The 13,011-nt window shown below is 40.8% G+C and overlaps 1 protein-coding gene and 1 non-coding gene across 2 annotated transcripts in view; both read right to left on the reverse strand.

The window, feature by feature from the left end:
- LOC138804457 (palmdelphin-like) overlaps nt 1-13,011 on the reverse strand; it is a 50,092-nt gene that overhangs the window by 20,115 nt on the left and 16,966 nt on the right. The window contains exons 2-3 of the mRNA XM_069988724.1: nt 11,741-11,821; nt 6,007-6,131 (exon numbers count right to left, since the gene is read on the reverse strand). Coding sequence (XP_069844825.1) covers nt 6,007-6,131; nt 11,741-11,821 — 206 coding nt within the window. The remainder of the gene's footprint in view (nt 1-6,006; nt 6,132-11,740; nt 11,822-13,011) is intronic.
- On the reverse strand, nt 2,901-3,031 carry LOC138804461 (small nucleolar RNA SNORA51). The gene has a single exon (XR_011365270.1). It is a non-coding gene; the product is annotated as a small nucleolar RNA SNORA51 (small nucleolar RNA).

Raw genomic sequence — 13,011 nt, forward strand, 5'->3', positions numbered from 1 at the left:
GTTAGGGGTCAGAAGGAAGAGCAAGGCCAAGTGAACATCTATTGAAGCAGTGATTCTGAAGATGTTCAGTGTAGCTCCTGGAAACAGCGGCATACAAAGGCATTGATCTGGAAATCAGGAGGAATACTCAATAATATAGTTCCAGTTCTAAAGGATGAAAACCATGGAAACGCACAGATTTGGTGAAACGTCATCTCTCGTTGGCAGAAAAGAGGAGAAAAATGAGAAAGGAGCCGTGCTTTCCTTAAAGGTTATGTGTGAGTCAGGAAATGCTTTCAATGTTTAATTGTGTTACATTATCAAGTGAATGGCTCTCTGTAAGGTAATAGATATAGTTGAGAGTAAAATCATAGCATGGATTAGAAATAAAAAAGGGTTTTCAAAGTAGAGTTTACAGGTTTTAACTTTTGTAAAATTTTTCTGCAGGCTCTGAGGCACACTTTTCTTTCACATTAGTGATGGAAAATGATTTAACCTAAAATGCCCACCTCCCAAGACAGCCATATCTTAGAACTGTCCTTGCTGGACTCAACTATCTCTCCCCTCTCCTTCCCTTTGAACAAATGTACCATCGGTCTTGGAAGAGAGCCTGAGACCAAGGCCCCCCTACCTATTGAGACCTTGAAACTCCCCAATCAAAATAACTTGGCTCACCCAGCCTGCCTCCAGTTAACCATCCGCCCCCCCCCCCTCCTGCTGGCTTCACTCTTTCTGCCCAATATTTAAAGAGACCCTAGTTGTAAGGTGTGCTGCGCTGTTTCCCCTTCAGCCATGCTGAAGGAGACTTGGTTACCCTTCCCAGGCTTCACTCCTGAATAAAATCTGTTGAGTTTGCTTTCTGCCTTTTCTTTATTCTGATAACCTCATGACCCAGTTTTCTAACAATTAGGACTTAAGGGATGTGTGTGTGTGTGTGTGTACTGGCCCTGAACTCAAGACCTTGTGCTCTTACTTGGCTTTTTGGGTCGGTCATGGGGCTTGAACTCTGGGTCTGGGCTCTGTCCCTCAGTTCTTCAGCTCAAGGCTAGTGCTCTGCCACTTGAGCCACAGCACCACTTCTGGTTTTCTGGTGGTTTATTGGAGATAAGAGTCTCACAGACTTTCCTGCCTGCGCTGTCTTTGAACCACTTGAGTCGAGATCCTCAGATCTCAGCTTCCAGAGTAGCTAGGATTATAGGTGTGAGCCTCCGCTGCCTGGCTTTACTTGGCTTTTTTAACTCAAGTTTGGAACTCTACCGCTGAGCCACACCTCCACTTCAGACTTTTTGCTAGCTAATTGGAGGTAAGAGTCTCTTGGATTTGTTTGCTCAGGCTGGTTTTGAACTACAATCCTCAGATCTCAGCTTCCTGAATGACCAGAATTACAGATGTGAGCCAACAGCACCCAATTTATTAGGACTTTTAATTACAAATAAAATCCTGGACTTTACTTTTTAGCTGTATAATTTGGACTAATTTATTCTCTATAAATCCTATTTTTCTTTGTTAAATGTCTGAGGCTTCAATAAAACAAAACATAGAAAGTGTTTAGCATAGTGCTTAATCCCCAGTAAATATCCTATAAATATTAAGTCCTGTTAGCATTTTAGCCATTGAACCAATTAAAAAAAACAAAAACGCTCACCAGTTACTTCTAGATACATAGAATTCTGATTGGGTGACATTCTCAATTTATTCTAAGAAAACTATTCTTGGTAATCAAATAAAAAAAAAGCCCAGAAGATGTTGGACCCCAAATAAAAACACCTGGAAAATTCTGGGCAATATTTTATTTTTAACTTTTAATCAGGAGTAGTATTTGATATTTTTCAAACACTTAGCAAGTATCAGGTGCTCTGAAAGTCATTTTATTCATGACAGTTCTGTGTATGAACTATAATTGCCCACCATTATGAGCAGGGAAACTGAAGTCAGCAAGGGGAAGACAACACTGGTTGGCAGACAAGGGTCTGGATGGCAGAGGTCAGATCTTTGAAATTAGTGCACAAAATTATGGGCATAGAAGGAATGAAAACCTCATTTGTCCTTGCTATGGACGGTGAGCAGTAGCAAGGTTTCTATTCTGATGTTACTGTCTAACTCTTATTCTAGAGGGGAGGAATTTGGCAGAATTAATAAAAAAGAAAGTCACAACTGAGCATGTGCCAAAGTCAAGAGCTAAATCACATTCTGGCTTTGGGTTCCTTTCTCTGCTTAGAGAATGAGGATGGCTCTGCTTAGTTCAGCTCCATCATTTGACTCTATCATGATTCAAAACAAACAGGAGACTGAAACGGAATTAGCTGCTAATGAAAGCTGCTTCAGCACTCTGGGTACTTGCTTAGGAGAAAGACTGAATTTGAAAACACGCACCTGATTATTTAGCCGATTTAAAAAGATAAGAGAAGAAAACGTCCAGTGATCAGGCAAAGCAGCTTTGGTAACATGCTTTCTGTAAAGCCCAGCAGTTGTAGAAGCACAGATATTTTTCATTTTCCTATGTTGCTTTGGAACATTCTGTTCTTTGCACTTTTTTTCTTCTTTTTTTGTCAGTCGTGGGGCTTGAACTCTATACCTGGGTGCTGTCCTTCAGCTCTTCAGCTCAAAGCTAGTGCTCTACCACTTAAGCCACAGCACCACTTCTGGCTTTTTTTGTTTATGTGGTGCTGAGGAATCAAACCCAGGGCCTCATGTATGCAAAGCAAGCGTTCTACCACTGAGCCACCTTCCCAGCCCTATCTTTGCACATTTTTTTCTTTTATTGTGAAAATACCGCAGAGAGGGGTTACAATCACATGAGCAAGGTATTGAGTACATTTCTTATCAACCATTGTTGCCTCCTCCTTTGTTTCCCCTTCTCATCCCTTCCCATCTCCCCCCACCCCCGCCTCTCCAGCCCCTCAATCTTTACACATTTTTTTCCTTGTCTCCCCATTCACAATACAGGCTAGGCACAGGCCTGGGCTGAGGTGTATATGGGGTAGGTTTACTCTGCCTCCTCTTTCTATACAGTCAGTGTAAGAACACAGACTGTGGTAAGCACCCGGAGGCTTCTTTGCACATTTTAAACCAGATAAACATGCTTCCAACAGGCCACAAGGATGAGCATTCTTTACTAGTTGTTTGCAAGTGCATCTCTTTAGGACCAATTCTTCCTCCTCTTCTTCCTCTACTTCCTCCTCCTCCTCCTCCTTTTTTTTTTGAAAGTCCTGGAGTTTGAACCCAGGTTCTCACCCTTGCCAGAAAGATGCTCTACTACTGAGTCAGACCTCCAGCTCTAGGACTGTTTTAAACAAAGAAGTTTAAGCTGGGAACTGGTGGCTCACGCTTGAAATCCTAACTGCTCAGGAGGCTAAGATCATGGGATAAAGCCAGCCTGGGGAAGAAAAGTCAAATGAACTTATTGCCAATTAATCAGTAAAAACTAGAAGTGGAGGCATGGCTCAAGTGATAGAGCACCAGCCTTGGGTGAAAAAGCAAGTTGAGAGTGCATTTCCTAGTACTGTGTGAATTCCAACACACACACACACACACACACACACACACACACACACACACACACACACACACACACACACACACACACACACACACACACACACACACACACACACACACACACACACACACAGAGTAAAACTCCAAACCAAAGCAATTACAGATACTTGTCCAAGCAACTGTTTTACCATCTCTATAACATTTATATCTACTATATCTATAACTCTCATTTCATTTTTCAATTACAGAGCATTTAAACCTAGGTTGCTTTAGGCCCAAATGTACCCTTTATTGACTTTGTGACACGTCTCTCTGAGCTCATTTCTTCATTTATGAGTACAGACATTGATTCTTTCTTAAAATTTAATTTTAGGACTGCTGGATTAAATGACTCAATTCAAATGTAATTGTTTCCTATTTTTTACAAGATTAAAAAAATCAACCATTCTTTTTTATATTTGTGGACTAAAATCATTTGGAGTACTGATGGGTTAGTAACATCTTAAGGTCTAAAATTAAGTTGTAGTAAGATGTCAGAAATTAGGTAGTAAGCCGGGCATCTGTGGCTCACACCTGGAACCCTAGCTACTCAGGAGGTTGAGATCTGAGGATCAAAGTTGGAAGCCAACCTAGGCAGATAAATCCGAGAGATTCTGACCAGCAAAAATGCCATAAGTGGAGCTATAGCTCACATGGTAGAGCACTAGCTTTAAGCAACAAAGCTAAAAGAACAGCTCTAAATTCAAACCCCAATATGGAACCACAAACAAAAAAAGCTAGTGAATGAACTGACCTGTGATTGGCAATTTAATAAAGAAAACAGAATGACCCAGAAGAAGATTCCACATGGGGAAGGAAGTTGTTTGGCAAAAGAACAGAGGAACAGAATAGCATTCAGAGACTTTCAAGAAACCACGGCTTTTGAGACCATGGAGTCTGCTGGTGACTTGTTTTTCAGATAGCTTAGGGCAGACCAGTGAGGTCTTCGCTGATCTGCCTCTTCCTACTTTAAACCTTTCAGCCAAAAGTGAAGGTAATACTACCTCTGAGGGCCAGAAAGATGAAAGGAGACTATGATGTGAAATACTCCCTGTATATCAGACCTCATTCAATATTTCATCTTCCTTCTCCATTTTGATTTTTGGTCAGGTAGGTACTCTAAGTAGACAGGCCATTCTCAATCTTTCTAGAAAGCTTTGTGCTTCTGGGAGCATTCAATAGTTAAAGATAAGAAGTTAGGGTCCTAGTATTTTGTGGATTACTCAGAATGTCTCCCTAACCTATTAGCACAGTCTGAGCAGATGTATCCACTTCAATTATCAACAGGTGCAGAGAAAGTTGTAGGGGTTCAGTATGCAGAAAGACTCCTAAGAGGGGTTCTGAGGAGAAGCAAGGAGAAGGCTGAGCAGCAGCAGGGTTTAACAGGGATGAATTTTAGTTTCCACTCAGAAACAAGGGTTCTGTGTGGAAGAATGAAGAAAGCAGTCATTAGCGTAAGCCAGACTTTTGGTAAGAGGTCTTAGCTAAGGGTTGACTTTCTTTTTCTTTTTCTTTTCTTTTCTTTTGTTTTTTGTTGGTTGTGGGACTTGAACTCTGGGCTTGGGCACTGTTCTTGTGCTCTTCAGCTCAAGGCGAGTGCTCTACTGTTTGAGCCACAGCACCACTTCCGGTTTTCTAGTGGTTTATTGGAGATGAGTCTCAGGGACTTTCCTGCCTGGGCTGGCTTTGAACTAGATCCTCAGATCTCAGCCTCCTGAGTAGCTAGGATTACAGGCATAAGCCACCAGCGCCCAGCTAAGGGTTGACTTTCAAAGTATCAAGTTTTCCAAATTCTACTTTATTTGATGAATTGCTTATTACCTATGGTTTGAAAGCACTCCATATCTTTGAACAAACAACTGAGGGATTTTTTTTTCCTTCTGGCCTTACGGCTTGAACTTGGGGCCTGGGCTCTGTCTTTGAACTTCTTTGTTCAAGGCTAGCACTCTATCAACTGAGCTTTTTATGGTGGTTAATTAGAGGTAACAGTCTCATGGGCTCTCTTATTTGGGCTGGCTTCAAATCACAATCCTCAGATCTCAGCCTCCTGAATAGCTAGGATTACAGGTGTGAGCCACTGGTATCCAGTGTTTCCCTCTTATTAAATTTCAATAGTTTTCATTGGTCATTTTTAATTCCTGCATATAAAGTAGATTGACTGAGGATGACCTTGGGCATCCTGTCCATTAGCCCTCCCTAATTCTCCAGGTAGCATGCCCATTTAAAATATTCTCAACAACACTAAAAGATAGGTATATAGGGAAATAGAGAGTTGTGTGCAGTTGATGGAGCAATCTGGTGTTGTTATGCTCAGGTGATGTATGCAGCACATTGCTATTATTGTCTCCTGGTGTTTCCCTAAGACCATTTTAGAAATCCCAACGGAAGTGGTGATTGTGCCTCTGAAAATAAGAATAACTTTTCTACATACAACGTAAGACAAAGCCAAAATAAAGGGAGTTGTGGGGGTATCTCAGTGGGGGGCCTTACCTGAGGATGCTTTGTTCTAGAACCTGGATTTGGTGCTGGTCTTGCTGGTTTTGCTTCTTCATCTCGTCCTGCTCTCGTCCACTGCTGATTCCATCCAGAAGCCATTTCTCCCGCAAGGCCTTTTTCTGCCATCAGAAATAGGAGTGGATGTTCGGCTAGCAGTCAGCAATTTTCAGTATCTCTTCCTACTTTCAAATCTTATAAATTACACTGGTGGGCACAGTCAAAAGGATTTTTTTTTCTCACTGGCTGCCTGAATAAATTTCGACTTTTCCTCCTCTGTAACCTATTTGATTGCTTTCCTGAATCAGGTTTTGGGTATCTAAATCCTCTTTTTCAGCTGGGTGCAGGTGGATATGCCTGTAATCCTAGCAATTCAAGAGTCTGAGATCTGAGGATCTCAGTTTGAATCCAATGCAGGCAAGACAAATCTGACTGTGATGTGTTTACTGTTATATCTTTGGTTGCTGGGTGTACATCTGGTGTCCTTTACAAAGTTACAAGCTCCTGGAAGCCATTTTGGGGGTCCCCTCAGGACATCATACAATGACTACTCCCTCCAAAACTTGTTTGGGAATCATTGGAACCAGTAAAACAGAGAGTTACTACTGTATTGCAAACGAATTCAGTGGTAGCCTTTGGCTCTGTAGTAGATAATTACTGTTTTTCCTACCCCATAGCATTTCTTCTGGAAATTTCTCTGGTTTTAGACTTCCATATTTCCCATCCCCTACCTATTCCAATGATATGATGCACAAGGTTTACTGCTCAAAATATTGATGAACTGAATTTCAGTTAACTTTAGCAAGACAAAAAGGCTTATTTTTGTAATATGGAAAGCAATATCTTCATGAGTATACATGGAAGAATGAAGTGGTTGCAACGGAATGGAGAAGACTTGAAACAATAAAACAGACCTGTAATTTTGCAGGGAATTAGCTTGCCTCTAATCTCTCTCACGTGGAAAGTGGGTGTACAGTTGCATTATTTTTAAGGAATTTGAGTTTCTTCCATTCTTCTGGAAGCAAGGGGCAGTTATATAGATTTACTGAACCTCTGTACATTATTTTCTCAGTTACTCATGGTTAATTATTCCTTGGGGATTCATTATGACTGCAGTGGTCAGGAGAAAATGGCAACTTTAATTTTCTGAGCCTTTTTTCCCCTCTTAGATCACAATTCAAATGAGAGCAAGTAAGAAGAATTTTCTCTGTGATTTTTTTTAAGGATGGTAAAATTAATTCCACTGGGATATTTTTAGTTCTGAACAAAAAGAATTAAATGTGGTTATGCTCGATAATTATCAAAAGATAGTTATTTTTTCTAAGGCCATAGATTTCAGCCTTTTTTTGAAAGAAAATTACCCACTTCACCAATTACAAATAAATATCATGGAACATTCTGGAGACAGACAAAATTCAGACTGCTTGCCAGGTATTGGTGACTCATGCCCGTGTTCCTAGCTACTCAAGAGGCTGAGATCTGAGGATCATGGTTCAAAGCCAATTCAGACAGGAAAGTCCATGAGACTCTTATTTCCAATTAACAACTTTAAAAAAAGGTCAGAAGTGGAGCTGTGGCTCAAGTGGTAGAGTATCAGCTTTGAGCAAAAAGTTAAGGGACACCAGGCTCTGAGTTTAAGCCCCAGGAATGGCGCACGTGTGTACATGTGGGTACACATGCACGTGTGTGCCCCCCCCCAAAACATGTGAAAGGCTAGTTTCAGTTAGTTGCTTATCAGAAACACTGAGTTATAGGAACAGAAAATGATTCTTGATTAGGTTAACTTTGGGCTACATTCTAGGTCCTAAGTCTGGTCTTATAAAACGTCCCATACTTCACAAATTATCATTTATGTATGGTGAAAAACTCTGAAGTTATAAAACATAGGATTAGGATGTGCAGTTAGAATAATCTGGTGCAATCACAAACTGTGGTGACCAAAACACAGTCAGTATGCTTTTACAAAAAACACAGTTAATTTGCTTTCGTGTCACAGACTTGTGCTTTAGAATATAAAGCTAATGAACATCAGAACATCTATTTCATGGCAATGAAATCACAATCCTAACCTATTTGGCATCAGGGACATAACTCAATGGTGGATTGCTAGCTAGCTTTGCATGTGCAAGACCTTGGGTTTGATTCTAGCACTGCAAAGGGAAAAGAAAATAAAAATTAAAAGCCTTAAGAATTAAAAGAAGCTGGGTGCCAGTGACTTTCGCCTGTAATCCTAGCTACTAAGGAGACTGAGAACTGAGGATTGCAGTTTGAGGCCAGCATAAGTACACAAATCCTCAAGACTCTTACCTCCAATTTATAAGTAAAAAGCTGCAAGTGGTGGTATGTGGGTCAAGTGGTAGAGTGCTAGCAAATGAGCAAAAATGTTAAAACAAGAGTATGAGCCCTGAGTTCACCAGAAAAAGACCAGAAGTGGATCTGTGGTTCAAGTGGTAGATTGCCAGTCTTAATAGGAAAAAAGAAACAAGTCAAGTGAGAACAACAGGACCTGATTTCAAGCCCCATTACTGACACAAAACAACAACAACAACAACTGTAACAACAAAACCCAGAAGGGTATTCTGGAAGTGTTTTACATTCTAGACAGCATTTTCAGTTGACTTTTGGAATAAAATGCACTTTCCTACTAGGAACTGAAAAGCTTTCTCGATTGAGTGTATTTTGTGTTTCCTGGCAGCACCATCTGGGTTGAGGTGTGATTATGAGGCAAGAAGATTCCCAGTGTACACACCTGTGTGGTTTGAATGTCAGCATGTTAATGACACCCTTGGAAATTCCCTCCCGTGTGCGTCATGGGGATAATTGTGACATTCAGGAGCTAAAGAGCAGAGTGAGTCACTGCAACATCTGGAAACATGTGTCTGTCCCATTCCTGGTGGAAACACTTGCTGGACACTTCTGCTTATGCTGTTCAGCGTGGCCACTGAAGTGTAATTCTAGTTGGCTGTCAAGGAAGCGGTGAGAGAGTCCTGGGAACTAGGGCCAGGGGATGAAGAAAATAAGGCAGAGGTGCGACTGTTGAGGCCCAAAAGGAACTTTCTCGACTTGGTGAATTGTATTGTAGAGTGGATTTTTGAGACTAACGTCTGCCCATTCTGGACCCCCTGTTTTGGACTTGCCAAGGTTTTCTGCACACTTGGATCTCTCTGGAAATAGCCACTCCCCTCTCTCTGCTCTGGTTGGAACAAATGTCATTATGAGTGCATGGAACAGAACCGCTCCTAGCTACACCTCTCTTGCGTTGGAAGCTGTTCCATTCTCCCTTTCTATTTTGCTCTCCTTTCCCTATTAAATCCTTACTAAACTCCTAAAAAAATAAGAAATAGATCAAATTTTGTTTCTTTTGTAGTCTCAATGCCCAGTTTTAATACCTTGTACATAATAGGTGCTTCATACATGCTTATTCCTCTGGGTACCGGTCGCTTGTGCCTGCAATCCTAGCTACTCAGGAAGCTGAGATCTGAGGATCAAGGTTCAAAGCCAGCCTGGGCAAGAAAGGCCCAGACTTTTATCTCCAAATTACCATCAGAAAACCAGAAGTGGAGCTGGGCTCAAAGTGTTAGAGTGCTAGCCTGAGTTCAAACCCCACAATGCACATAAAAAAAAGCATATTTTCCCCCAAACCCTGTGTCTATCCATATAAATTCTCCTTATTAACAAAGATCCTGTATCTTTAATGGAATCTTTTCTGGCCAACCTCCAATTAGAGAACACATGTTCCTACTATCCTTTAAATATAACACTTGTCTTATTTACTTTCTCTCTAGGTGTAATTTCCTCTTCTCCACATCCACACCCCTTTTGTTCAGTGAACACCTTGGGAAAATGGAGAGCTCCTTTGTAGAGAAAACTATGAAAAATCTTTGATTCAGGTTCAAGCAATCTTGGGCCAGGCTGCATGGTTGGCGGGAGAGTATGGGCAGGATTTCAGCACCTCCATTTGTACTTTGTACAGCACACATTCTGTACAACTGTGTATAGTAAGTAGTCCAAAGAATGATGAATGTTTTGATTGGATTGGATCTGAAGAAGCCTCCTGATTGATTCCAGGAAGCAAATCAATAGAGATGATTGTGTATTACTTTCTGGACTTTTTTTTTTTTTTGGCACATACTGAAATGAAGGGCTACCTTGGTGGACCTCTCCATGACTCAGGCATTTCCTGTGTGACCTTTAGTTCCTAAAATGAGCTGAGGAGACATTTAAACCCTTTCTTCTTCTGTGAGCTCTGCAGGTATAATCTTTCCATTCTGCAAGGATAGCAGTCGTTGGCTGCTAGAGAGTGATCAGTTTACTTAGAAACAAGAAACTGTAGGTGTGTGTGTGTGTGTGTGTGTGTGTGTGTGTGTGTGTGTGTGTGTGTGTGTGTGTGTGTGTGTGTGTGTGTGTGTGTGTGTGTGTGTGTGTGTGTGTGTGTGTGTGTAGAGAGGAGTGGAGAATATTTTGGTCTTGGGATCAGAAATGATTTATCTCAAATATTGTTCTAGATGTGACTCATTTCATTTGAGTAATACTGAAATAGCTTGGTAAATTTTTTAAAAATGTTTTTTATTGTAAAAATAGTGTACAGAGGGGTTACAGTTACATGAGTAAGGTAATGAGTGCACTTCCTATCGAGCGTTGTTACCTCCTCCTTTGTTTATCCCCTACCATCCCTTCCCTCCCCACCTCCCCAACTCCTCTTGGTAAATTTTGCTACTGCTTTTTCGGTTTTCTGAGAGTACATGAGCATATCTACTGCTCATGTGAATTCTATGTGACATTTTGTAAGGACAGCAGGTTAACTGATTCACAACTATCCATCAAACAACAGAAATGTCAACTTGTACAGAATCAAGAAGTTAACAGAATCCAGACAATGGAGGATAACTGAACTCTCAAATGATTTTTCTCTCCAGAAGTGATTTACTTGTTCCATAGGGAAAAAATAAATGGTTCGAATTGAATTTGGCAAGTTTGACTGAAGAATAGGATCCCATTGTTTCATTGAGGGGAATTTATGAAATCTATTGATAGCTCTGCCAGATAAGTACAGTTTCCTGCTTGGGCCTGTTCATCAGCAGCTCCTGTTGGTCATTTGCTTATATCCTGTGACTAAGCCACATAATAAAATGTTGAAATTCAATGAGCTTTAATTACAAAATGACCACACCCAGCGAAAGATGTCAAGTCTGATTTTAAAAATGGAGATGTATTTATGGCTATGATCTCATGCTAAGGCAAAACAAAATAAAACAGAAACTCAAACCAGGCCCAAACAACGTGGGTTCACTGAGCTTTTAAACACAAGCATCCTTGATCAGCTAGATTCTGTCTGCTCCGTTCCCCTTGGGGAATGGCTGGCCTTTCATTCATTTCAAAAGAAACTTCCTAGCTGGATCCACTTCCTTAGGGATGTGAAGCAAAATTGTACGGGGGCCAGATTCACAAGGTTCAATTCTCAAGGTTGCCGAAGCAAATGATATGAGGTTCAGAACCAAAGGATCAAAGTAATAAAGCCACATTTTCTCCTTTCCCCATGTTTGCCAGAAGGTATTAATCTCATATGCAAATATTTTTCACTTCTTGGATTCTCTCTGGTGGTTAATATGTTGGTAGAACTATGATGGCAATTTTCTCCTTCCTAAAGCTTCTTTTCTATTAAAAGCTGAGTGCCAGTGGGATATTTGAATATCAGCATCAAGGAAATAAAATTGAAGTCATCATCAGTTACCTTCAGGTGCTGATGTTTTAGTTTTTCTTCTTCTATTTTCAACCGCTTTTGTGAGATTTCTTCCTGTATTTTTCTTTTATCCTGAAATAAAGAAAAGTTTCAGTATCAATAATTAAAAATAATTTTTTTGCTTAAGTACATTGTATGTTATTTTTTGGGGGGAGGGGCATTTCATTATCAGAGTGATCCAGTACCGTAGGCACTTGTATTAGTATAAAGATGCTCTGGAAACTCATATTGCAAAATAAAACAAAGGGGGCAATAATAAGATTTTGCTCATGGAAATAATATGAACAAGTCTATTTTTTTTGGTGGTCTTGGGGATTGAACTCAGTATCTCCTGCTTGCTAAACAGTTGCTCTACCCCTTGGCCACATCCCTAAACCCTGGAAAGGTATTTTATGAAAGAGAAGAATGCCTTTTCTTACCTACTTCCCTTTTCTTTCTTCATTAATTCTGCAATACCAACCTATTGAGCAATGCAGCGCAAAGAGCTTTGTTTCTTTATTTTAATAATTTTTAATGGTTATTTCCCCCTTTATTTTGTCCATTTTATCTTTATGTGGTACTGAGGAATTGAACCCAGGGCCTCATGCATGCTAGGCAAGCACTTTACACTAACCCACATTCCCTGTCCCAGAAAGAGTGGATTATAAGGAAGGAGTTAGACACAGGGCTGAGGAGGAAGCTGTACCTGACACAGGTTCTGAAGAGGCTGCTGGGTGCAGCAGCACATATGGAAAAACAGGATCACCTGGGGATCCTTGGAAAACCAGGCAGCTGGAAAGGCGGACTGCTTCCTCTCCTATAACTTAGGAACCATGGGAGGAGAATAGTTGAGATAATGTTGCTTAGCCATAAGCCAAGGTTTAACAGAAAACCATGGAGGCTGGGTGCTGGTGGCTCATGTCTATAATCCTAGCTGCTCAAGAAGCTGAGATCTGAGAATCACAATTCAAAGCCAGCCTGAGCAGGTAAATCTGAGAGACTTTTATGTTTGATTGACCAGCAAAATGCTGGAAGTAGAGGTATGCCTCAAGTAGTACAGCACCAGTCGAAGAAAAAAGGCAAGTAAAACTGAAAGGCCATCCTGAATTCAAGCCCCAGGATTGGCTCCCCCCAAAAAATATCATAGAGAGAGAATATTTCTCTCCCAGTTAACTCAGCTCCCCCAACAACAACAACAATAACAGTAATACCCGTACACCACGACAGAAAGCATAACCATTCAATACTCAGAGATTCTACTTTCTGGAAAAACAAATAGTATC

The sequence above is a fragment of the Dipodomys merriami genome, unplaced genomic scaffold, assembly GCF_024711535.1.
Source record: "Dipodomys merriami isolate MVZ:Mamm:240054 unplaced genomic scaffold, mDipMer1.0.p SCAF_365, whole genome shotgun sequence".
NCBI lineage: Eukaryota > Metazoa > Chordata > Mammalia > Rodentia > Heteromyidae > Dipodomys > Dipodomys merriami.